The following is a 27,612-nucleotide window of genomic DNA, read 5'->3' as shown; positions in this document are numbered from 1 at the left end:
AGCTCTTGGCCTTTGCCATATGGAGGGTTTGGTAGCGTTGCCAATGCCGTATGAAATATACAATATGCCGTTTCTGTTTACTAGTAGTATCTTAGGGGCCGTTTCGCTTTCTTTTTAAACATTCTTTTTAAAAAACAAAGGTAATTTTAAATTCAAATATAATAAAAATGAAAAATAATTTTTCAATTTTTTTTTCACCGTTTATAAGATTTCAATGAAATCTATCAAATAAGATCCATTTGGTAGAAAAATTATTTGCGTAAACACATAATTTTTGAGCTTGAAATTATCTTCATTTTCAAGAAGTATTTTTTCCAAAAAACTGGAACGGGCCTAAATCAAGTTGCTGAAAGATAAGTAAAGCAACCCTTCTCACGTTGTGGGATAACTCCATGTCCACCTCTCTGTATTCAACAAGTATACCCGCACCGCTTTGTTTCACCGCTATCTCATCGCAGTGCTCAATCTCATTATCAGTCTTGGCAATCAATGGTCCGGATTTTAAAAACTCTTTCAAGGACTCTTCTTTGAAATAGTTCTTTTAAAATTCGGACCGTTCAAAACGCTTTTAGACAGTAAAATTGAGAGCGGTGGGGTAGACTTTTTGCTCTTTATTTCCTTTTTTTTTTTCTTCCCATTTTTAGGGGATTCAACCTCTGTTGAGTTATACGAAAGTTATTCAGTGCCCCTAGCACACTGACATGTCGTGACTCAAGCTTCTTTTTCATCCCACGATGTAAGGCTCGCGATTAAGTGTATAGGCAGCACATCAATATCTTGCTGAAGAAGAAGGCACGAGTCACTACGCTGTGCCAACGGGCATTGAATGGTATCTCAATTTGTACAGCCTAATCAAACAACAATACGTAGCTTATGTCGGCATTACCCATTACCTAATTAACCAAGAGGGTGGCACCCAGGGCCAGGGGCAGATACGATTGGTGTGGGTTTCGGAAGAGGAGTCTAGCCTAAGTAACATAATATGCGTGTGCTTACAAGAGCCGAAGTGAGAGCGCGGGTGCGATAGCATCTTGAAAACAAAACTCAAACTACTAAAAAATCTCAAGAGTGAAAATTGAAAGCGCAAGCACAGAGTAAGAATTGAGAGCGAGAGCGCTGAGCATTTTGAGAATTTCGTGACTAATTGTGCTAGTATGTTGAGTATGAGCTAAGATTTAATTAAAGGAATTGTGTAATTCCTTGTCGTTCAATTGTTGTTCTCGCGAATTAAAAGAATTTGTCAAAACATGAATTTATTTTTTCTGTGGATGCGTGACCGTTACCTATTTTAACCAATTTAATTACAATTATTTCAATATAAACGATTCTCAAAGAAAATAATTCTTGTTTTGTTTTGACAAAGTAGATGCCAACAATAACCTCAAATTCCTTGTCCGTCATTCCAAACTGGAATAATTTTCAAGCAGAAAGTGCAGGCCAATAAAGAAACTGAATTTCGGCATCTTCTATAAATAGTTAAATACATATACAGAATAAACCACAACAAACCACAACAGGAAAACCACATTAACAGGGATTGGGAGATGCTGCCTGCCAAGCGGGAGTGCTTGACAGCAGTACCAAACGGCCGATCTAGCCATCAGCCATTCATTTCGGCACTAACAGCTCGGATCTAATCTAGGCTATAAAAATCTAAATTATCCATTGTTCAGATCTTGATCAGAGTCGTCGATTGCCGAGATGAACAACCGGATCGACCGGTCTGAACCGTTACCAAGCACCCCGCTTGGCAGCATGGTAGCATAATTTATTTGTAACCCAAGAAAAAAAAGGTAGCATAATTTATGCAAGGCACCAGGTCTTCGTCAATCTCCTCCTTTTTTTAGTACAATCTACACTACACAAAAAGCTAGAAGCAAAACCTTTTCCAACTCTCATTCGAGGGAAAAGGAGGTTTGATTCCCTCTCTCCTTTTTCCTCCTCCTTGATTCTAAAGGTGGAAGGCGGGGAGGAACAGCGTAGCTACCTCCTTTAGACGTGACCATAAAGACTCCAAACAAATAACGAATTTTGGAACAAATCATTCACCGTAAGCCCCACTAAGGAGCGAGCAGATAAAAACTCTTTCTCATATAGTACCCGAGTCATTCGGATTTGACACTGTGACAGCGTGGGAAAGAGTGGACAGTAAAATCCTTTGCCAAATTGCGGTAGGTTTGATTCCCTTTAATCCTAAGAAATATATGCCAACACCACCACCCATATTATATTTGGAACCAAACACACCTTACTTGATAGAGATAGTGAAAGAGAGGAAATCCGAACTAAAATTCTCCAACAATTCTCTATTGAACAAGAGTAAAAGGTATTCGTGTTCGTCACAACGAGGAAATACCCAGCAGGGGTTTCATAAGTTCAATCCCACTAACCCTAAAAAGACTAGTCTAAACTTCAGGTCATTTTTTCCCTCTATCTATTACAAATTTCAAGTCAAGCATCGCATGCAACTGAGACGAGTCAATGATGCAGAAAAATGTAAACGCACAACGCCCAACAAGGAAGGTGAACCATACATACGTAGAGATATGTTGCGCTGTTCCACATCCAAAGGGACTCAGCCCAATTCCAGAAGTCACCAACATTCACGCTGCCAAAACCATCGAACAGACCTTTCGTAATGATGTATGCAGTGGGAGGAAACCCAACAAATGTCAACAGAAGGTTACATGCTGCCCTAGTGAGAGATCTCAGAGACCAATCTTTGACATCGAAAATCAAAGGTGTAGCCATCAAACACATCGGCACAATCAACAGAGCTCCAATTTCCGCTGTGGCAAAATTGATGATTGACATTAGACAAAGACTGACAAATGCACCTGAAATTGTCACTGATTTCAAGAGAGCCCATTCCTTATCCTGAAGTTGGGAGACACTAATGAATGAAAAAGAAGAACCCAAGATCGAGCGCAAGAAGAGAAGGCTGAATACTGAAAGCAAAATCCAGATTATAAGGCTATGCATTGGTGGGCAATCAGGTACTTGACTTATGACATACGGAAGCAATGTAACGATGGCACTCCATAGGTAAACCACAAACACGGTTTTTGCTGCATGAAGCCATATCCATGATTTAAAAGAGACGGCATCAACAGGGGCTGAAGAAGAGGTGGGCTTATCTTTTTCTGAACTAAAATCTTGCTTGGTACCATCAGAATAAAGTGAAGCTGCAACCAAGGGTAGGGGAGCAACAAGCAGCGCAAAAGCAATCATGTACACCCCAACCGACACGAACTTGTTTGCAGAGGTTAAGAGGTATAAGAAAAATGACTGGTGAAACTTCTCGAGGAGGTTATTTACCGACAGTACCACTCCTTCAACCAACCTGCAATGAGACACAGAAAACTATAATCACTAAAACATCTTTTCCCAAAAATATACTCCGAATTTGACTGTCAAAATGTCTTCAAAATATTTTCATGGGGACAAGATGATGTTGCCAAAAAGAATATTTTCCTTCTAGTTTGATTAGTTGTGAGTGGAGGGGAGCAATCCTTCCCTCGATCAAATTCTTGACAAATTAGATTTTTTTGGTGTTTAGACTGGGGTATAGGCTCTATTGATTGGGTAGAACCTTTTTGTGGGTTGTCGGCTTTTTGTTCTTTGCTTTCTTTTGTACAGGGGCCGCGTCTCTTTCCAATAAAATTATTACTTATCAAACGACAAAAAAAACATTTTCTAAATAAATGGAGACATAGGGAAGTATGTCGTAATAGAATTACACAGGCCCCAAATAACAAGGCAATGAGAAACAGGAAAAGCATAGTTGCACGAGAACATACAACAGCCTAACGAAGGTTAAAAGAAAAAAGAAAAATAGCAACCAAAAAACTTGAAAAGAGGCAAGCAAACTGATACAAAATGCCAGAGCAGTAAGCATCAAAACGCTCTGTAGCCCTTTTACGGAACAATAACCCGAGCGCATTAAGCCAGTCCCACAACTTGCAAGCCATTCACGCCGAAACCTTTGCATAGATATTGAGTCAAGTAGTTAACAAAATAGTTTATAGACATGCAAAATGTAAATAAGTACTCACCTTCCACCTCGCAGAAGAAACTCAGTTTTCCTGCCCTTGTTGTATGGAGAAAAAGTGGGTGAAATTTCCAAAGTAATTGCATCAACTTGATAATCTCGGAAAGCACCATGGGAACCAGTAGGAACACCTAATGCCTAACAGCAGAATACATGAATAGAGGTTAAAAATCGGGTCTACCGACAGAAGAATGAAGCAATCTATCATGCCCCTAAGTAGGTTATTAACCCTAATCAGTTCACGGGTAGTCTGCAAATCCTCAATATGCAGTAACAAAGATAGATACCCCATTTATTACACTTTGTTTTGCAACTTTAAAAGGCATGCACCATATGAACTACAAAACATATGGGAAAGAAAAGAAAAAAAGAAGTAATTACCTGGCGATATAATGAACTGGCAAGCGTAGCAGTACCTTCAATATAATCTGCAACAGGGACACCAAATTTCCATTCGGGATTTAATTTTCTAGTGACTTTTCCTATTGACTCAAAAATTTGACCCAGAACCTTGAGCAACTTAGAGTCATGCAAAGACCACAATTTCTCCACTTTTACTCGCAAACCCTGACCGTGTACTGCCAAATAGTTCACAACATTGATGAGGTCAAGATTGGGCATCTGCCCGTTGGATGCCTCAGCATAAATACTAAGTGTGTCCCTCTCAACTTCCGCGCTTCTATCAGAAACCTTAATGACAAGGGCAGCAGCCATGGTCCCACCACGTCTAAAAACATCAGATATATCTGCTCCAGTAACTGGGCTATTTTTCAACTCATAAGAATTACTTATTTCTCGACACGTTTCAGGATTTCGTGTTTCCAAACCACCAAATATAGGTGTGTGATAATCTCTAAGCCAAGCATCAACAGCGGCATATTCTCCGTGCTGTGTATCCGCAGCAAGCCATATAATATCCTTTGCAAGCCAAGTTACTCTTGTAAGCAAAGAAAATACTGAGGATGCGATGCCTAATGATAAGGCCTCACCTAGTGAGATCTTCACAGAATTGTAAGGTGTCACCAATACAATAGCTTCCTTCCCATCGCCACGTGGAGCTCTAATAATTCCAACTGCATTGATGCCATAGGACGAACAAGTCCAGTTCTCTTGGATTTTTCCATGGTCAGGACCAGAAAAAAAGTGCAGTGGATGAAACTTATTTAATTCAGGGTGGAACTTGTGATAACTAGCTTCAGCACCTAAACCCTCCATATGCTGTGCTACCATCCCCGGGATTCCTCTGCGATTTTTCGATGGGGGTAAAAAGAAGCATTTAATGAAACTGAGCATCAATGGATAATGCAACGAATATGTACATAAAATCACAAACCAGCAGAAAAAATTGCCAGATGACCAGTTCCTTCCAGATTATGATCTTGCATTCCAATCAAAGCAAGGAAAAGAACGAAAATAGCAAAACAGCAAGTCAGCAACCAGTGGGGTTGCAAGTGTGTGGTGTCACACAAAAAGCATCAATAAGTGCTCAAGAATTGTTTTGTTGATAATCACACTCGTTGAGATGTTGCAAAAATTATGTGGCTTTGAGGATCTAACTTGTTATTTTGCAGCACATGGCAACGTATCAAGATACAACAAGTACAACCATTATAAATGCAACACTTCAAGTTCTCAAGTAACAAAATGGAGAGATTCCACACATGCTCGGATCTAGTTTCTAATGGCAAGAGCAAACCAACATCCGGGCGGAATACTTAACAGCTAGTGTAACTTATCACCCATTAGGAGACGGGTGCGACAACGGAAAACTGATAAAGACATCTCCAGGGCGCAATAAAGGTTTTACTTTTGTTTCTACATAACAATCATATGCAAAGGGACATCATAGATACACCACAAGCACAATTGCATCGATGCTTTGAAAAAGAATGTAATATTCGCACTGTGCGTAGAACTTAAAACTACACAGTTGAGACCGTGAGAGGAGCAATGTAACTTCACAAAACTAAAACATAACCAAGTATCTCATTCAAGTCTTCCATACCATTGGCATGATCCAAGAGAACAACTTACAAAATGAAAATTAGACAAAAAAAAGTTATCAAGCTCCACAAAAGATAAACAAACCTGCAGTTATAAACCACAGGAAGGGAACAACCATAAAGCATTTAGAGGAGAAAGCACCTACATGCTAGCGCCAGTAGATTTCAAGTTCAAATTGGTTATATCCTGTACAAATTTATTTGCCTCTGACACATCCTGAGAGGAAAGCATGGGGTGGGCAGAGCCTGTGATTTAGGAGCATGTAAAGGTACAGTCAGCAGACACATCAGGTCAAACAATGAAAGTAGTCAATGAGAACTATGAAAAGACACAGAAGAATCAACTGAAGATTATTCACCCAAGTAAGCAAAATTCAAGACTCAAATTGCTTGTGGCAATAGCTTGTTTTCTTTTATACGTAGTAGCAAAAATCGTGGCAATTTTTCTTTTTTTGCTCAACTCATATTATTAATCTGCTTTAAATTATCTTATCTGCATGTTCCAAATCAACACTACCTAGAGAAATATAAGGAAGTATGCAAGAATGCTCATTATTCGAGATATTTCAAGTTAAGACAGAAAACATATGGAAATGGTTTTCGTTCCCATTTCCCTTCTAAGATTTGCAATCCAAATTTCCAATTAAAGCGTGAAGCTATGTTAGGATAAACAAAATTGGAAGGCAAATTAAATTCCTAAGTTTTAATAGTAACCAAAAGTGAAGTGAATTTTCTTGACAAAAGACCCATTCACAGACGACAAAATAAAATTAGCTTCTTCTCTAAGACTTACTCCTTCCTTACCATCTATGAAGCCCAGATACTCCGAAACTAGTCACGTACATGTATCGGATACTACCCGGATACGGATACACGCCTGATACGCCCCGATACGTATCGGATACGGCAAATAAGTATCCTGTAATTCAATTAAATGCTTTTATTTTCGGATACTTTTCGAATACACGAGCGACACACAAGGGATACGGCCAGATACGTTTCGGGATACGGTGGGGTCAAAAATGAAAATTTTTAAAGATTTAAGTAGAAAAAATAGAACTATAAGGAGAAAAGTGTAATAAAATTATAAATTAGAAGGGGGAAAGTGTAATAGAACTATAAGGAGTATAAAATACTTAAGTCTGTTGGCAGACCAGACGACATACTCGACATCCAAGCTCTAGAATCTAGATCGATTCCTTCTCCATGCAGGTACTCTCTCTCTCTCTCTCTCTCTCTCTCTCTCTCTCTCTCTATATATATATATATATATATAGTCTAGAATTTGGATACTCCCTCTTTCTTACTCTCTGAATGTGTAGATAACTTGCTGAATTTGTTTATTTTTTGTACAAATGTCATTTTTAGGATGAGTAGTTCTGGAACCGGAAGTTTAGGTTCGACAGGCGGTAGTAGCAATCCCACGAACACGAATGAAGAAGAAGCTCCTCTTTGGGCTTATGTTACTAGGGTAGAAAAATTGGGAGGTGGAGGTGGAAACACCATTTTTAAATGCCACTTTTGTCTAAATGAATATAGGGGGTCATACTTTAGGGTCAAGGCACATCTCTTGAAAATTACTGGTAATGGGATCAGAGTATGTCCCAAGGTGAATCCTCAACACCTTGCAGAAATGAGGAAAAAAAATTGATGATGCTGAGAATAAGGAGAAGATGAACATGCCCAAAAAAGTTCCTTTGCCACCTTCGTCTTGCCAATCTAATTCTATTGGTGGAATGAGTTTTGAAACTGGAGGATTTAGGTTGAAAGGGTATGAAACAAGAAAAAAAAAGGCAAGTGGAACTATTGCTATTGAGAAGGCATTCAATCCTGGTGCTCAAGAACATTTGCATTCTGATATTGCTCGCATGTTCTACTCAGGTGGGTTGCCATTCCATCTATCTAGAAACCCGTATTATGTGAGTGCTTTTCAATATGCTGCCAACAACTTGATTAGTGGTTATGTCCCGTCGGGTTATAACTTGTTGAGAACGACTCTGTTACAAAAGGAAAGGGCAAATGAGGAGAGGTTGTTGGAACCTACTAGAAAGTCATGGAATGAAAAGGGATTGAGTGTTGCTACCGATGGATGGACTGATTCTCAAAGAAGGCCCCTTATTAATTTTATGGCAGCATCAGAAGCTGGAGCAATGTTCTTGAAAGCTGTTATTTGTGAGGGAGAGCACAAAGATAAGTTTTTCATTTCCGAGTTGATGACTCGAGCTATTGAAGATGTTGGGCCTCAAAGCCTTCTTTTCACAATGGTCTACAAACACTACCCCACTGCAATACTGGGCTCATCCATAATCCAATATATGTCCAAACAGAGTAACAAAATCCTAACACGTGTTGCATGATACTCGTACTCAACTAGTTTCAGTATACTATGATGACAGTCGTACAAGTATGCCCCCATCCCAACGTGGATAGAAGTACATAAACCGGAATTAATTCTTACTCCCACATGATGAAAGTCGGTCCATAACTCTAACACATAAAACAATTTCTGATTGTGGGTATCAAATTTGGTTTACTTTACATTTCTTCGTATTAAACTCTATCAGTATGGGAAGCACCCGCACGAGAGCAACAAAAAAAATATAATAATAATTTTAAATTTAAAACATTAATAAAGCAGCCAAAAATCAAAGAGAAATGTACTGACCAGGCATTAAAGCATTTTCGGAGATGTAGGTGTTTTTCGCGAGGACAGGTAACAGCAACAGAGCCACAACCCCTGCGGCGCAGCAAACGACGCTGAAATCGAGAATAATAAATCTCAATTAGTGCACTCACCGTATAAACCGTCACATTTAACTCAAATTACAAATCCAATTCGAAACCTATATATAGGCATCCCACACACGCATATATACATGTGTTTGTGTGTGTGTGTTCAGCTAGAGAGGGTACCTGAAGAGGAGGCTGTGAGAGATGAGGAAAATGCCAATTCGGACGATCGGACGAGGCTTTGGTTGAAGAGGTTCACTTTCCGCCATGATTATCGACGGAGATGCTCCAAATCAGTGGTCGGCTGTGAAATCTTCGATCTTCGCTGCTCAAGAGTTGAGGATTTATCGACTCCGTCTACGGCGTCGTCATAACTGTATTTGATCTCGCCGTCGATAGACTCGACTCAACGGGCCGACTTCGATTGGGGATTATAAACTGCAATTCACAAAGTTAAAAACTTAAAAAAGGGTAAGGCCGCAAGCGATCCGACTCGCTCTGTTAGAGCATCTCCAGCTTCCTAGCCAAAACCCAATACTCCTCAAAATGGCGACAAAAAGGGGGAAAGCAAACACCCAGCAGACTCAACAGGTACCACGCCATTTAAGCATTCGCTGGAGCACCTCGCCTCTCTCTCTCATCTGGATCTCATTCTACACCAGTGCCGCCTCAACCATTAGAGTTTCTCGGCGAAGGCTGTCGGTTTACCGGCGCCGGTGAAACGCCGGAGAACCAGGGACTTGCTCTCCGATCGGGAGACCAAGCCGTCAAAGAATCGAAGGACTGTTCTCGAAGGGACCAGAGGCTTCGATCGGAAAGAAGTCACTGGCGACGAAAAGGAGAGAGAGAGGTGGTTTCCGATCATAGAGGTGGGTTTGATTGTGTGGATTGGTGGGTTTGATTTGTGGGTTCGGAGGAGGAGAGAGGTGATTTCCTGTTTCCTATCTACAGAGGGGGGTTTGGGTTTCAAGAGTTTTGGGAGTGTTGAGGAGGCTGTTGGGAAGGGAACAAATTTAGTACCAGTAGCTAGCTAACACAATTTTTCTAACTAAAATGGCTAAAATTTAGGTTAGGCCGTTGGAAATGCTCTAAACTCTGTTAGGTTCGTCCGCAACGTTATGGAGTACTTATTTTTCGGTTTACATCATCCTTTCGAAATTACTCCTTTCGAAATTACTTTTGGATTAAAAAATTACTAATACTTATTGAAAAAATAAATACTAGTATTTATTTTAGTTACTCCGTAGTACTTAATGGAACACACCCTAAGTTACTAAACTAAATTACTGGGCTCTCTTTGGAACTCAAGAGAAGTACGGGGAAAAATATAAGAAAATTGGTTAGAAATTTCACTATTTATAATTCTAGAATTTGTTGTTTTTCTAAAAGAATATTTTTTGGGCGCGACTATTCGCAGCCTTTTATTTTCTCCAGTAGCCCACTTCATTTCTGTAAATGGTAGTCGAAAATCATACATAACATTTCGGTAAATAACTGTTGAAAACAAGATTATATTTCAGTAGCTACATGTCGAAAATATGTTCAACTTTCAATAAATAACTGCCGAACATACATTTTCGGTAAATAACTGTTGAAAAAAATATTATATTTCAGTAATTGGATGCTGAAAATATATCTCAATTTCGATAACTAACTGTCGAGTATAATTGAAAATTTTTAACGGGCTATGGGAGAAAATAAAGGGCTGTGAATAGCAGCGCACTATTTTTTAACTTTCTTTTCTTTCCTCACTTTTCTTATTAAGTTCTAAACAGACCATATATGAACTAAACCCAAAGTTCTCACGAATTTCTAAGCAGATCATTTTACTCACATATATCAATTAAAATATCATTAGCCCGTAATCCATGAATCTATATTTTCACAAATTTTAAAGCAAGTAGTTATTTTCACATATATCAACAAAAAATACTATTAACTTGTAATCCATTTAGTTCAAGGGAAACACACCCTTTGTTTCTTTTTTTGTCTCAACTGAATCGGAGAGGTCATTGTCATATTTTCCAAATCTAAGGTGAAGTTTATGTTATTGTCAAAAACCTCAGGGAGATCAGTGTAATTTTACTCTATTCTACGGGGAAGGGCCAAAAGGAAAAAAAAACAAAAAAAAGAGAGAAATTTTTCAACGTTGGGTGAGTATATCTCGTGTGGTACTCGTTCGATATATTTGGATCGTCCAATATATTTTTAGATGACTAAGATTGAAATTATCTATCTCCTCTTATTCAAAAACTTTCTCTCTCCGAATCTGAACCGTCAAAAAACGTAATGGACTGTTTCAATGTACTGACCGAAAATCATGTGGTACCCACTCCGCGCTGAAATTTTTTCCCAAAAACACAGAAGAGAAAGATAGACAAAATGAGGGAGAGAAACAGGCTGGTCTGGGCAGGGCCACATCGAGGAAGCGAAACAAGAAAAGGAATTCAGTGATGTATATATAAAGCCCTTAACGGCGTTTTGGCTGAGATTCCCCTTCCTTTCTACAAGACTACGACGAGGGTAGATTTCCCTTTTCATCACACGAGATTGACGAGAAGGGGAAGGGTTAAATTACAGAAGAGAGACAATGATGGAGATGGACAGAATCCTGTGCGACGAGCTCCTAGAAGAAGTCCTCCGCCGCCTTCCACTTTTTCCAGCCACACCGCCGATGTCTCCCTCGTATCCAAGCGGTGGCTCCGCCTCTACCGTTCCACCAGATTCACCCTCTCTCTTGGCCTCTTTATCGGCGACTGTACGCCCCGCTCCCTCTCCTCTTTCCTCTCTCACTTCCCTCACCTCTCCTCCCTCTCTATCGCCACCAGCTCGGATTCTACCGATCAGCTCCTCCTCTCCGTCGCCTCGTCCTGTCCCAAGCTGACAGGTCTCTGCCTCAAGTCTAAGCCAGTCCCTCTCTTCCCTCTGCTTTCTCTCTCTACCTCATGCCCTCACCTCACTTCTCTCTCCATCGTCCTTTCTGGGCCCTTCTCTTTCCACTGGCTTATCTTCTTACACTCTCTTCGAAACCTCTCCGTATCTTTCAACTTCGTCTCCGGCGAATTTGAACACGTCGATGCTTCTTCCAAAGGGAACTTCGACGACGCTGAGCTGAAATTAGAAACCCTATACCTGTCAGGGATTTGACACGGCCATCGGGGTTTCAATTGGCTATGGAAAAGCTGCAAAAACCTTAAGAAACTGCAGCTACATTGCTGCGAAGGAATCGGCGATGATACGTTGGTTTCGTCGTTTGTTAATTGCCTCCAGAGTCTCCAAGATTTGGAATTGAAGGTTTGTGGATCCATTGTTGGGGAAGTTTTATCGAGATTGGTAGAGAATTGTAAATCTCTCAACTCTCTGTTAATCTTAGGCAGCGATGGTAGCGGAGAGGCTTTACTTCAATTCATTACTCGGAGTTGTTGTAATCTGCGACAACTTGATTTAAGTTTACCTCTTGATTTAAAAAACAATCACTTGTTGGCCGTAGCTGAGAGGTTCAGGGGTTCGTTGTCTCTTCGATTAAATAAATGTTTTCATGTTACTGGTGAAGGCCTTAAGACTATGGCTTTAGCCATGAGTAATGAGCTCGAAGAATTGGCTTTGATTAATTGTGATGTGGTTGGAAGAGAACCAGGGCTGTTGACCCCTCTAGGACAGAGTTTGAGAAATTTGAGGAAGTTGGATTTGTCTTATAATAAGATATTGGTGGATAAAGAGTTTATATCGATGCTTGCGTGGTGCAATGGTTTGAGGGAATTGAAGGTGAGGGGGTGTCGCGGATTGACAAAAGCATCCGTGGTTTCGATGTTTAAGAGCTGCAAGCAGTTGGAGAGTGTAGATATAATGGATTGTGGGGGGATCAAGGCAGAGGCTGTTGAGTTATTTGTTTTGAATTGTCTACAGTTGAGGCAGATACATGTTGAAGAGAGCAAGGTTTCAGATGTTTCTAGATCCTGGGCTTCAAAGAAGTTCGTTGCAGTTCCTGGTTATTGATGTTGGAAAAGGGCCATTTGTTATTCTTTAGAGCTGCGTATCGGTGAAGGTATATTTCTCTTTTCATTTTTATTGGTAAATTGACTACCTTTTTAATAAGAATTTACCAAAGCTGTATACTCCAATAATGTACATTTCATGAATTAATTTTAATTACTCGTGCGGTGATTTATGCTGCAGTTCTCTTCTTTAACATAATATAGCGGCAGTTGTTATATTACTCCGGTCCTCTTCGTTTAAATTCGCTTCAATTCTACTTGTTTTAAGACGGGTTGTGTCTGCTATAACTTAGAATGTGCATTTTATCTATCTATGTTGGAGCAGCAAATTAGCATTTTGTCATCTTTTCTTTATCTTTTCCATTAAGGATTACAGCATTGGACAAGCTTAGTGCTTTAGTTATGATAGGAATTGATGCTTTTCATTATGTTCTAGTTCTAGCTAGTCCCTTTTCCTGGGTGTTTTATGCAACTATGGAATTGTTTTGGGGATCGTGACAGTGATCTTAGCCTTCTTTGCGCAGCAGATATGGGTGCTTATATGTTTAGTTTTTTTCTCATTGTATGAACTAATTTGTTGTTCCTTTCTTTGCTATGATTAATACTGTACCACTGCTGCTTTGTCACAATGATGTTGCAATTGTTATGTTGGCCAGTTAACTTTTTCGTTTTGTTCGTGAATACTTTATTGATGATTAACTATAGAAAATTTGTGTCTCAGAATATGCAAATATCTCTTTCTTGAAGCCGTAAATTAGAAAATGAATGGCAATCTTTATCAGTTTATCTTTTCAAGTAAGCATTATGCTGTTGGGCTAGCTGCTCTGCGTAACAACACGAAGTTTATTATTACCATCAGGTTCTATTGTTCCATAATTTCATGTGGTGGGGTATTTTGATGTTCGCAAATCAAGCTCTAAGGGGGACATGGTAAAAGAGATACTCACATTCATGAGGGAGATGGAAAGTAGCCCTGTTATTCTATTTGGTGGTCTGGAAATAATTGTAGCAGTTCTGTTTAGAGATTGTCTTTGAGGAAAAGACTTTGTTGATGCGATACCTTGATCCTAGAATCTACCTGTTGATCTAGAATTAAACCTGGCCCCCTTATGCATGGCTAAGGCTACCTCAGCACCATGTACTCCTTTGAGACAGCATTTGGTGTTCTAGACCTTATGCAAAGCGCCTTTTTCACAGTCTTAGAGCTGATTTTTTTTATTATCTAGAATTGGATAGTTTCTACCCTAACGGCCTAGAAGCACCTATGAATTTTCTGCCAGAGTGAGTCTGATGCATAATTACAGACTTTTCCTTCGAGTAAACGTGCCATGTTCACCCCCCGCGTGCCCCCGCCCCCCCCCCACCCCTCCCCACCCCTCCTCTTTTTGTAAGGCTAAACATGGTATGTCAGTGCAAAGTCGTTGGTCTCATTTAGCTCTATCTGCTGGATGGATGTTGAAGGGGTGAAGCTTAACTCATTTTCACCACAACTAAATTGAGGGAACAGGTTTACTCACAAAGGTATTTGTGCGACCTTCATGTGGCCACGTTTCATCGAACCACAGTATGATGAATTAAATAAATTGAACATGACTGAACCAGTCATGTATGGGATTCTATTAGTTACCCAACCTGGGCAAATTGAAGGCGAGCAAAAGTAAACTAGATGTCTATGCCTAATTCGAGGTAGCTCTTAGGGGTAGTTTGTTTGACTATATGAGCATTAGATTGAGCTATAGTCAAGAAGACTTCTTATATTTGAGGTTTGCTTAAAATTTTAAAGGTCTATTTAAATTGTCCTTCGGTTATATAATCTCAAAAAGTGTACGTTTTGGCGTATCATCAGAGGTGTGGTATTATTAATGTCATTAGTCATTTCTATTAAGCCCATGAGGTTACATATCTCCGGGACTTATGTAACCCTTCACTATGAGTCACTTCAAACAATTTAACCCTAAAGTTTTAGGACATCCAAGTAGTAAGCTTTTTTTTTTTAATCTAGAAGCAATGAGCTCATCACTTATACTTTCTGCTAGAGCAGTTTTTAATATGGAAAAGGTCAAGTTTACTGTAGGCTAGCTATTCTGTTATTGGGACTTCACTCTGCAACCTGCACTCAACAAGGGGATTAGTCACATTCTGCAGAATGTTGTGAGGCATTTTGGCACTGGCCAATTTAATCTACTGATCCCAAGTTGGCGTGGAAAATTTTCAACCGGGAGTGAGGACAGAAATGGCCATTGATAAACTAGAAAGGGGTCACAGTTTAGGGATGGAAATTCGTCCCATATCTGATGACTACCCATCCGGTCCAAGCTGTTTGGAAGCAGGGTTTTACTGGTTTTTTCCCCAATAGTAGTGAATATGGTAGGATTTAAGAAAACCTGCTCATTTATGCGGTGGAGATGATTTTGTTATTCCCGTTGAATATCCGTGCTTGTCCCAAACCCGATTGTAAGTAATTAAATATAATAACCTTTGGAGTTATATATCTATATAACAAGACAGGGAAGTTTTTCCAAAATGTGTAGACGCAAACTAACTTTCTGTGGCTCTTGATGGCTGTGAAGCCTGTGATTAATTTTGGGTTTATATCTAAGGGTCAAGATTGGTTCCCATAGTTGAAGCATACCGCCAATTGTGTCTAATCGGCTTTACCGTTGTTGGTAGATCTCAACCATTGGATTTTTCAAAAACTAGTCTTTAGATCCCCAGCGTGTTAGACACGTTGCGGCTTTTCAAACCCTCTCTTGGTTTGTTTGAATGGTTCAGTTCATTCAGGTTAAAGATTCAGTGATCGGTTCATTATTCTGCTTCCCATTCCATTCTTTCCTCCCTCAATCTTACTTTACCCTTCTCTTGTCAATTGTCCGACCAGCAGAACACTCCCCTCTCTCCTCTTTTCCTCCATATCTACTTCCTCTCCTCCTCTTTCTCGTCTTCTTTTCACAGATTTGGGGATTTGGAAAGAACTGGGGTATGAACTGGTGTATTGGATGATGAAGGCACGATATTTTTCTTTTGTCTGGTATCATGCCTGTTTTGGCTCTGCGTTTGTTTGCTGAATTTGCATGATTTTCTAGTCTTTGCACATTACACGTCCGATATAATATCCTCATAGATGAGTTTCACTTCTTTTATGGAATTTCTATTCCAACATATTACTATGAAGTAAAGAATGGAAATACCTCATCACGATTTCGTCTTATGGACCTAGTTTCTAGTTATTCATTAGCCATGGAATTCAGTTCTTCTAGGTTGCAAAACATATTACAAGCAACTTTTTGTTTTCCATCTATTCCTTCTTCCATTTTTCCTCTTTCTGTTTGAGAGACTGAACTTCCAACCCCCACCCCCCCCCCCCCCCCCCCCCCCCCCCATGAGAGTGTGAGACTAAAAACAGGATTACAGTTTATTTCCCTCTGCTTATTGATATTATCAGGGGTTTTTTGAACTTTTTTGTTGAACCCCTTTTGCAGGCAGTTGTTGCTTTATTGAAGAGGCCAAGATTTTGGTGGTGGATTGAAGGAGGATTGTCTGATTTCAAGAAACAAAAAAAACTGTGATCCGCTAATAAAAACTGTGGTTACCTCTTAGTTTTTTCGTTTCGGTATTTCAAATGTTTATTGTGTTCCTCGTCATTTGATCATGGTTATGAACCCGCACGTCTCCTTAGAAACGGAGGGGAAATAGGGGGAAAAGAATTGTGCATTTTGATGCACCATTGCAATGATCCATTGTGAAATCTCGGTTTCTTTCCAGCGCCTCAAAAATCCCAACGCAGCTGGTTGTGAGAGTAGCTCGCTGTCGTATCATCCGCGATCTTTGCTGATAGTAATAAATATTGTTTGTCTTATGGTCACCAACTTGTAATCATCAACTCTTTTGCCCGTTAACAGAGTTTGATTAGTTTTTTTTTTTTTTTAATCTTTGCTTTCGTTCTTTCTTTTCCTACACGGTTAGGAAATAGTTAAGTCTACTCTGTAATGGCAACCCACGAACCATTTGGTGGCTTTCCCTGTTAAGTCACACACAATCGCTCTAAGTTTAAAAAGTTAGATTCACGGTATCAACCATTCAATGTTAAGAATGATAAGTCTTGGCACGCTTGCAGACAACCAACAAACACCTACAAACGCATTTGACGTTCCTGTGTCAAAAACATGAGTTTTCAGGAATATCGTGTTTGTTTGAAAACGTTGAAGGGTTAGTATCTCTTTATTTATCAAGTTGATCTCAAATAAATTTTGATTGAGCCGATCATGAGCTGAATATGAGTAAAGCTTATCCTATTTGCACGGGGTATTACATGTCCCATACTCTATTTGCATCCAAAACTTTTTGAATATGAGTAGCATGATCTTTTTACACACACTACGAGTTTATTGATAAATTTTTTGAAGAAAACATATTCGAATTTGATTTGTTTGAGTAACAAGTGGTTTAAAAGCTGAACAAAAACTCATGGTCCAATAAGCCGTTCGGCTAAATAAGCCACTTGGCTTATTTTTTTGTCTTTATTCAAATTTTTTTCGCATTTATTAGTTTTTTGTCAATTTTTGAGAGATTATTTCTTCTTCATGACAAGAGAAATCTAAAAGGTAAAAAATTACGATTGAAAACTAATTTTTTTTAATAAAGACGAAAAAATTGACTTATTGGTTTATTTTTGTTTTTATTTAAAAAAATTAAGTTTCGATCGTAATTTTTTACTTTTTAAATTACTTTCGTTGTGATGAAGCAATAATCCCAAAAAAAATTTAACAAAAAATTAACAAATATAAAAAAAAATTAAATAAGAACAAACTTGACTTATTCAGCGGAACGGCTAAAGTGGAACCGCAAATTTTTATTTCCAAAATGGTAGAAGCTGTATTTTCTATCAAAAACAGCCGAATACATCCAAGTTGAATATGGTTCGAAGGGAGTAGATAACCGCAATCACTTTGTTGAATTACAGCCACGCGCAATTAATTTGTCCAAAAACTCATTCTCCGACTTTAGAGAGAGAGAGAGAGAATCAGCAGATAACATAGCCATTAGATTTCAGAGAGAGAGAAGATGGCCATGGCGTCCAGCTTTGCCGCCATTAATAAGGTGCGAGATCCTGAAATTCCTTCTCTTTTTATTCTGTTCTATTTTGAAAACACTCTTTTATTTTCGATATTTGATCGATCTTTAGTTTTTTGTTCAGAATTACCCACAGCCAAAGGCTCCCAGGATTTTATGCAGAAAGAAGGAGAGGGACAGAGGTCAAATCCACCCCTACAAAGTCATTGAAATTACGCCTCCGCCCAAGAGCCTTGGCGTTCGTTGCTTTGCCCCCGTAAGCAATCAAATCAAAACCCATTTTTCTTCTCTTGTTTTCATTGAAGGGTGTGCTTGTTTGCTTAATTGTTCACTGCCGGGGTTTAAATAACGATCGAACACATAATCCCACAAAGTGTGAGATATATATCCAAAGCAATGAGAAATGTGGCATTATTAATCTTTTCACTAATTTTTTTTTTTTTGGGTAAGTAATCTTATCACTATTAGTCTGATGAAATTATTTATAGTTCACTGCTAGTCCCGTCAAATAAACGGCCCCACAAGGCCTTAATTGCAAACACAGTAGACTTACCTAGATGTAATCATGTAAATGTCTAGAATGAAAATTTCAATGACGATTAAGAACTATTGTATGTAGCTCTTAGTAACTACGAAGCAACAGATGTAGTGTATTTCATCAAAAGGGTACATGTTGTCTTTTCTTCTTTTGGTGGATTTTGCGAGAGCTTTTATGAGCATCGTGGTTATTGCTAGGTGTCGTAGCTGATTATGCCTCACTTGGTAGATCTGTTCCATTACTTTTTGGTCTCATGCACTGCAATGGAAAGCTAAGCTTTTAGAATTGACAATGCTGAGTGCTATGACGTTGTAAGAATTAACTTATAACTCAAAGTCTTGAACTAAAAATTCTATCTAGACTTAGATATTTGTTTCCTTCGAGAGCGTTCTTGCTTCATCTGAGTGATTCCAAGACTTTTGACATTAGCTAGATTTGCTTTGTGATCTTGTGCCTCCAAATCTTCATCTACAAGCATGTTATAACTTAAGGAGCAAAATCTAACATTTTCTTTAGTTTTGGCTCTTTTTAGTTTTTATGAATCGGGTGGATAGAACTGAATTTGACCAGTGACTGAGCTTATTTGTATGTTGTGAGAGTGTACGAGTAGTTCTGTGTTACATAAACACCAAAAACAGCCCGAATAAGATTACACGAAACTTAGTACACAATTGTGCATGTGTGATCGATACTTTGCTGAAGACCTCGGGGGCACAAAAGATTCACACGACACTACTTTGCTTGCACACTAGAGCACTTAACTCGTGCTGAACTTCGAGTACATCACTGTCCACAAGACACCACAAGTCCACAACACTAACACACTGGACTTTGCAGTACTTAGACCATGTCAAGGTGAATGCCCATTCTTGTTTCTATTGGCTTCTTCACGGACATGAGGATTTTCTCCAATCCCAAAAACCTCCACAAGGCATTGAGATATCATCTAGAATGCATCATCGTTTCTTTCCATGACTTGAGATGCCTTCTTAGATGTAAGATAGAAAAAAATTCAGAGATAACAAGCGAAAGAGAGAGATTGGCAAGACTTGAGGGGTATTGACAGTCAACTAACAAAAGAATCAACCCTTTAAGTCGGTTTCCGAAGTTTTTTAGATACAAACAAAAAGTAGATGGTGCGAATGAAAGTTACGATACCAGCCTTTCCTATCCATATCATGAGCAAACAATACTACATGTTCCAACAATGTGAGGGACGATTATAGAGGTCTCTGCTGTAGGTCCTCTCTGACTTCTTTTTCATTGAAGTGGGATGAAGATCAAATCACTCGAACTTGATCTCATCCTCTTTTATATCTGAGTTCTGCAACCATAGAAAAGGATTTAGAATTTCCCTCACATTGAGACTGAACACACCCAGAGAAAAAGGATCTTGAAGAATGGATGTAAGTATTGATATAAGACTGAACACGTTTTATATTTCCTGTGTTTAATAGCTTTTAGGTTGCTAAAGGGTAATATGTTGTTATGTATAGTCATGTCTAACATTCCTAGAAGAAATGTCTATATTGTAGAACATTATTTCATTAGTTACGTGTTCTATTCTACATAACATTAATGTCGCAAGAGAGGTGCATAGAGATTATTGACAAACAATGAGAGAGAGTTTTAGAATAGTCTTCTATACGATTTTCTATGGTGCATGGGTAACTCGGTTTGAGACTCGTTCAAATCCTCCTAGTGGTTATAAATATTGAATGAGGAGAGCTTGTGGGCTCTTGCGTTCATTAATTAGGATCTTGAACTATCATGTTTTTCATCAATAAAAACATACCGTGGAAACATACACATAAGATTCGTACCTGGATCCATTGTAGAGAAATTGTGAGATCGATTGAAAGAGCGAAAGCTCTTGTAAGGAACAGTTTCTCTCTCAAGACTTTAAACCATTAAATGTCCAGCTTAATTGATGGTTATCGCCGAACAAACTTCATAGTCTGAGAGAGGACCGATTCCTCTTCTTTAAACGAAAGTTTCATCTACCACCATTAATGAAAGAGCGTAATCTTGGAGCTAGTACACTCTGTTTGAATAATAGTTCTTAGAATTTAAGAATAATATTCATCACCTCGTGAAGGTCTAACTAGAGTGTATTAGCCCTAAGATTCAACACAAGCGCTCACGAACATTCCTCGTCCGGTGTTCACGACCACCAAGAGGATTGAACTAGTCACGAACCAACCGGCCCAAGAACCCATAGAAAATAGTAGTATAAAAGCTATCATAAAAACACCATGTGTCTCTCTAACATGGACAGCTCTAAAATATGAGTGTCTATCCCTTCTCCTCCATCTATCTCTTTACACACTTCCCACCCTTGCACAAGACCCCAATAGATAGACGTAATGTACTAATGTGTAATTCATTCTCCTTTATTGTAGTAGTAAAGAATAATAAATCTGCTAATAACTTTTGTAACAGACATGATTTTACTATGTAATAAGTTTTGTAACTGTTTAGTTACCAAAGAAAAAAAAAGTTCCGTTTCGTAACGGTCAATTAATAATACGGAGTATTAGATATTAACATTTTTATTTCGTAAAAGAATTCCAACACTGTTACATAAAGCGGCATACCCGACTTTTGGTATCTGCTCCAAATTGATGTTCCATCGGCTTTGTTATTTAAATTGGTTGGAAGCTGTTACAAGGATGTTCCCGCATATATGCTTTAGACTTGAATGTTTCTTTTCTTTCCCCTTTTTCCTTTGTACACGGTCTGTGATTTTATAGGAGTGACATTTCATTAAGAAGACGACACTAAGAAATAGGGAAGCCCAGAGTAGATAACTAGAAGGTGGGGAAAGATTACCCACCTCTTTTTTGCTCATAATTCAAAAGTCAGGAGTAGGGGCGGACACAAAGGGGTGCTGGAGACTTAGGGGTGTTACGTATATATGCCCCAAGGGGTTGGCCTAATGGTAAAGGATTTGGACTTAGGGGTTTGCTCCCTCCTCAGGTCTCAGAAACTTCTCAGGTGTTATCAACTCTTCTAGGGCTAGTTCATACATGATTTTTATTGAGACCCCCGCAAGTGGGTGGTGGAATTGGTCCCTCGGGATTAGTTCAGGTGCATGTAATCTGGCCCAGACACGTGAATTATAAAAAAATACACACAATCTCATCTCCTCCTCAAAATTAGCTCGTAGCAATATATGTTATGGCTTTTTCCTTTTTTTTTTTACTAAGTAGAAATACATGTGATTCGGACTCCTGCCGGGTAAAAGTCATGCATATCAACAAAATTGGGTTTCAATTCAGTGTGTTTTTGGATCTAGTTTTGGTTTTCTTCAATTTTTCAATTTTCACGTGTGCCAATCATGTAGCTACTAAAATTCTATTAACGCGATTTTTGGTATGTTTAAGTTTCTCGCTGAACTCTACCTAATGAACAGAGCCGATCATCCAAGTGGGATCGGAAAATGGCTAGAAAATTAGAAATAGACCGGAGGGGAAACCACCACCCTTGGTATCCCCGGTATACAAAAAGTTTCTCCTTTGTTATTGTTTGATCTCTCTGTTATTTTTGTTTTCGTAGCAGAACCTACAATGTGGGGAGAGTGTAACAATCGAAGGCCAAGCGTACACCATCTCAGCCGTGACTCACCGTTACCAGCTTCGGAAGGGAAAGTATGAATCCAGTGAGAAGAGGCTCGATGTTCTTTCCACAGGGAGATACATCTTGAACTTGTATTTGGAAAATTTGCTAGAAAAATCTTGACATGGACTTTCAACTAACTTCCATGTTTCTGTAGACTAAGGAGTTAATCGAAATTTATTCGTCGTGACATGATCATGTATCCTGCTGATTTCTGAGGTTAACTTCGTGATATCCAACTAGATGTTTCTGTAAATGAAGCAATGTACTCGGGATCCAAAAATGCAGATAGAAATTGCATTTGGCGAATCTTGTATTAGCGTGATTTTGTCTGCATTTTGATCGTATCCCAAAGGACCCAAACTATTAAGATTGTTTGAATGAACATATGAATAAATGTTGTGATCTTAATAGGATTGTACTCGCTGCCCCAACCGTGTTTGTGATTTTGGCCTCACAAAAGGGTTAAAAGAACCTCCAAGCATTCGTTGTTTTTTGACTCTAGAGTTGCGGGGAAAATGGATATACAACAGATTCATGTAGCCGACTTCAATTGATTGGAACTAAAATGTTCGGTTTGGTTTGATGTAGGAAAACACTGACCCATTCTAATCCTTTTTCTACATTAGACAAGTAGTATTACAACTGCAAGTTAGTACTTTATTTTCCTTAATTTCTCTCAATAAACTTATAGATGAGTATAGAAATGCATAGTACACCTATAACCTATCTGTACATGCATTGCACATCTCTCATGTTGACCAGAATTTTTTTCCCATTGTAGTGTAGGTGCATAGAATTTCCGCACAACGCTCAATATTGCTTTGAAATTAGCAGGCACAGTGATGGTTCCAAGGGGACCCCCCCAATCTTCTTTTAAAAATTCTCACATCATGGTTGTGTGCAAGAGATTCACAAAATTAGGGTTGGAATTCTCAGTCCCATCTTGAAATCAACATAGCCTATTACTGTACCGGAGATTCTTCGGGCCGTTTATCGAGTGAGATTATGATAGCAAGTAAAAGTTGACTACTCCAAACTTGCAGATTCAACTTTCACTATCAGCAAAATACGATTGGAGCACTTAATTTTATCCGGCCGTTAACTTCAAAATTTCGAGATTAATTGAGATGTGATGCGGCCCAAATACTAACTACCGAATCCTCTTTTTGTTTAGAAATTTGTCAATGGTGATTTTGCCACTTATACCCAAATTCTCATTGCACACATTGGTGTCAGGCTCATACATTTAACCATAAATCCACATTTTAGAGGAAACTAGGGCACCATGAGTCACAACCTTGTTCGTTTGGGGGGTTTTGAGAGAGATTTTTAAAAATAATTAACAATGAGAGATGAAGACAGAAAATTTATTAAAAATCGTGTTTTAAAGTTTTGACATCCCAAACGAACAAGGTCGTCACTTGACGGTGGCAAAGCAGCACCAAGTACTTATTTTTCCTGTTTGTGGCATAGCTACAATCCTACAAAATCCAGTCGATCAGTAACAGTAATCTGGACCCAGATGTTGGGGGTGGGGACCATGTTTCATTGTTTCCGAACATCCAAAAAAACACGTGTCACCGCAGCTTGCCACAAAATTTTAGGACAGCCCAAATGTCCAAAGTAATCATGCACCGTCCGATGCGAAGAAAATCCCTCACGGACTCACCATTAACATAAAATGCTACTGCCTCCGTCTTGTTTGTTCATCCACTTTCATTATTTCGTACCTTAAAAAAATTGTACATATTTTTCAATGCGTATCTTTAAAAATACTCTATCCGTCTCAGTTTGTTTATTCAATCTCGGAGTTTCAACTTATTAAGAAAATCAAATTTGATCTAATAATTTGAAAATTTAGATAATTTCATCCATTGATTTTGAAATTGGACAGTCAATTTGTGATATGTATAAGTCAAAAATATGACAAACAAATCGGAACGGAGAAAATATGTAATATAAATCTTATTTGATAGATTTCAATTACTGCAATTATACATATGAAACCTATTAATAATTTGAAAAATATAAATAATTTAAAACGTGATGCAAATGCCGAAAATAAATCAACAAATACGGCGACGATGAGAGTAGTTTACTTTGTGCCTTTCCACCTCAGTCTCTCCACCATGCTTGTACGGGGTTTGGTGGGCCAAAACAGAACCCCCCAAGCGTATGTGGTGGGTCCGGCAAGAAAGGCAGACTGGCCCACATGTCTCAAGCAAAGGAAAATTTAATTTATTGCATAGTCTTGGGGCACCATATGTTACCCGGTGTCCAACTCCTTTATTAAAAATATCATCAATGTCAAAATTATGTTATACAAAAAAGAAATGAATCTCATTTCTTAGAAAAAAAGAAACGGTCTTGCTATTGTCAGCCCACTGGGCTGACGATAAACACACTAAAAGACCAGAAAAAAACGTATTTCTGTGCACTTTTTACATCCTTTAATACACATTCACGCACCTACTATCGTCAGCCCATTAGGCTGATTTTAGAATTTTCCAAAAAGAAATGAGAGCCAAAAATGTAGTATTAACCGATATTCGATAAACATAAATTTTAATGTAATTAATGTTCTCAACTAGTTATTATAAAGAATAATTTTACTAGTTCGAAGAGGTTGGAATAGGCCTAATACAAACCTCTTTTTTTCTTTTTGTTCGATGGTCAAGTGTGTCCGGATTAACTAACACGTACATCAACTAATCACATTTTCAATCCGATCAAATTACAGAGGTCATCCACGCTGGGATTAGATAATTTTAAAAAATATTACTTTCTTGCAGCCTGACTCAAAAAACTGAACTCTAATAGTAAATTGTATAGGAAGTAAACCAACCCAATTAGCGAGACTAACCCGAGGATAGTAACTAGAGAGACGATACTATTCCTTTTACTAATGTACGCCCGTTCCTTCGAGAGCATCCGATAAAATTAGAACGATACGAATGTACCCCTGTGAGCCTGGAGCTGGTCAATGACAGCCAGTCCACGTGGGAGTCTTTGTTCTCCACGAGGAAGCGCATGTGAACCACCTTCCGTTTCCCGCAAATTGATGCTTACAGGCCCATGTGATCACTTGTATTAACAAGGTAATTTTAATTAATTTTTTTTCCCCAAATCTTGTGATAATAAAACTAAATACTACTACTACTAGATAACATGATTTGAGGAATCCATTGAAGGAATAGTATATTAATATTGAGAATATTTTTTTCGTGGAGTTGAACAATATCCCCATGATGTTATGCACCATGTTCTTTTTTTTCTATTAGCAAGCGGCGGTGTCAGAAATTCGCGTTAGTCAAAGACAATTATTAATTTCAATTTCAATAAAAGTCGAAAGATGAAGGAAGATATAATTGTAAAAGGTTTTGCACTAGAAACAATAACAAAAATACAATTTTTTTTGGGTTCAACGGTATTACAATTTCTAATGCTAAGTTTTTTACTAGACCGTGAGACGTGAGTTATGAGTTTTTTTAGGCTTTCAAGGTTTTGTATGACCGGTTGCATTAGTGATGCTATTAAATATCTCTATGTATATGTAGATATAAAAATCACATTACAATTTATCTATTAATCGGTCATTAGGTTTCATTGTATTCTTCACAATTCCAAATTGAAAATAAATGTCGATTTTATATTACTAGGTACTACTTGTAAGGTTAAAATCGAATCAATTGCAAGTAAACAAGTTGGTGAACGTTTAGTATCTTTCAATCATCACTATTATCTCCTGTTTTGTGATAAATTATAAGTTAAAATTAATATCTGCGTAAGTTGACCCGAATACCATGGGTCATCCACACGTACAAACTACAAACAACTATATTTTTTAGGAAGATATTTTGTTAAAAAAAAATTACTGTAAATTTTTTAACCCCTAGCCGCCTCATCCTCTCTCTCTTTTTTGTTTTAACTCGTGAGAATAATTGTCACACTCCACACAATTTAAAAGACAAATTTGCCCATGCATGCTTATGATTATTGCGATTCTCACTTTTACTACATGGGTTAAAAGTCCAAGAGCCTCCTCACCTCACTTTCCCTTGTCCAATAAAGGAGGACAACTTGGAGACAAATACAATCACAAAAAGCAAATAAATTCACATTCGATTGAACGCGTTTGAAAGGCATATTAATTGTAATTTCAAAATATAATGTATATATTATCAATTGAGGTTAGGTTAGCTCAATTGTTTATCCTTAATTATGAACTTCTAGCTGTGAGGTCAGAGAGTTAATCCTTGCCAATAGTAAAGAGTGGTTCTTTGTTTATGTATTTGTGCCCCTTGATGCATGGGACTACCAACTAAGCTTAGTGTGATTGTACTTATGCCAGGTTTCATATAATTCAAATACTTTTATTCTTCTATCGCTCGTAATTTTTAAAAATAAGTATATTAATTGCAAAAAAATTACGATATGGATTCAAAATCTTGGACATTTTATTTCACTTATGGAATGTTCAAAAGGTGTTTTATTTCAAAGAAGAAATCATCCACATTATTGAGGATTTGTACTATGCAAACCAATCCTGCGTGCTTCCAATTTGGTCATACCACCGTTTCCAGTCAAATAATTATTCAGTAGAACCATCCGTTCGCTCTCTCAATTCTCCATGTGTGCTCGCGTCTCAGACCTTGTTCTAGAACATTTTGTAGTAATTCGAGATGCTTTAACGTGATGCTTTCACACGCGCACGTAGGTAGCCAACCGCCTTGGCAAATATTTAGACCTGGGAATGGGTACTTCCACATTTCAACAACATTCCATAATTCAAGCAAAGCTTTGGAAACAAAAACAAAATTGTTAATAATGGCGTGGAGCGCCCCAAATTCGAGGGTCTCTCTTTCGCTCTATCCCACAAAGTAGGGGGGGAGTGTACCTGTACGGAAAAGAAGGGTTAGTTGCAGTTTGCCCCCACAAGTATTATGGACACTTCAACCCTTGAACTGTAGTCTTTGCTCATTAGACCCTTACTACCCGTCCAAATCGTGTACGTAATATGCATTACTTCTCCCCACATCAAAGGCATGTGGCAGTCACTTTCATTTTGATTGAAGAAAATGATCCAAATTAACAACCCGAACCATCATATTTGATTCCTCCAATCGCAACCCATTATACTTCCAATTTGTTTTTAACCTTATCCTCCTTTTCTTATTCGACACAACCACCATCATTGACCAACTTTCTCTGCTATTGGATTTCACTACCGATAGGACCACGAATGCCTTTTGTTCCATATATCCAACATTTGTCAACCACCCATTAGCCTTCTCCTCAATTGCTTATACCAAAAAAATCGAAACCACCTCCACTGTCAGTAAACTAGACCGTCGAAACCTCCATATACTAACTGCTGACCCATTACTAAAACATTGCACAAGAGTGAGAAAGTTTACGGTAATTTTTTTTAGGGTGTGTTACTAATAGTGGTTGTCAATAGTGTTGAAGTTAAGTGTTTCACTCAATATGAGATTCTGTTAGGAAATATTAAGGCCATCTACCAAATAATGTGATTTAGATCGGCTAAGTGGATGGGTACGAGTCTTTGTTTCTTATACAAGTCATGGGAGGGGTGAATCTTTT

At 38.4% G+C, this 27,612-nt stretch overlaps 2 protein-coding genes and 1 pseudogene across 3 annotated transcripts; 2 read left to right on the top strand and 1 right to left on the bottom strand.

Annotated features, from left to right (window-relative positions):
- Positions 1–2,279: 2,279 nt before the first annotated feature.
- Positions 2,280–9,793, bottom strand: LOC131298821 (uncharacterized). The gene is made up of 6 exons (XM_058324292.1): positions 8,968–9,793; positions 8,720–8,811; positions 6,201–6,300; positions 4,433–5,294; positions 4,056–4,189; positions 2,280–3,343 (listed from the first exon to the last, which is right to left on the bottom strand). Exons 1-6 carry the CDS (start codon positions 9,051–9,053, stop codon positions 2,479–2,481), a joined length of 2,139 nt encoding a protein of 712 aa, XP_058180275.1. The 5' UTR covers positions 9,054–9,793; the 3' UTR covers positions 2,280–2,478.
- Positions 9,052–16,773, top strand: LOC131336348 (F-box/LRR-repeat protein 4-like; annotated as a pseudogene).
- A 917-nt stretch (positions 16,774–17,690) lies between these two features.
- Positions 17,691–22,416, top strand: LOC131298820 (uncharacterized). 2 transcript variants are annotated; one of them, XM_058324291.1, is made up of 3 exons: positions 17,691–17,876; positions 17,974–18,105; positions 21,949–22,416. In XM_058324291.1, the coding sequence occupies exons 1-3, from the start codon at positions 17,841–17,843 to the stop codon at positions 22,126–22,128; spliced, it is 348 nt and encodes a 115-aa protein (XP_058180274.1). In that variant the 5' UTR covers positions 17,691–17,840; the 3' UTR covers positions 22,129–22,416. The 2 variants fall into 2 exon arrangements, with proteins under 2 accessions (XP_058180274.1, XP_058180273.1); XM_058324290.1 differs by having other exon boundaries at positions 17,700–17,876; positions 21,946–22,416.
- Positions 22,417–27,612: the final 5,196 nt, after the last annotated feature.

This window comes from Rhododendron vialii, chromosome 8a (genome assembly GCF_030253575.1).
Source record: "Rhododendron vialii isolate Sample 1 chromosome 8a, ASM3025357v1".
Classification (NCBI taxonomy): domain Eukaryota; kingdom Viridiplantae; phylum Streptophyta; class Magnoliopsida; order Ericales; family Ericaceae; genus Rhododendron; species Rhododendron vialii.
The sequence above is the reverse complement of the archived record's forward strand: the minus strand, read 5'-3'. Positions and strand labels throughout refer to the sequence as shown.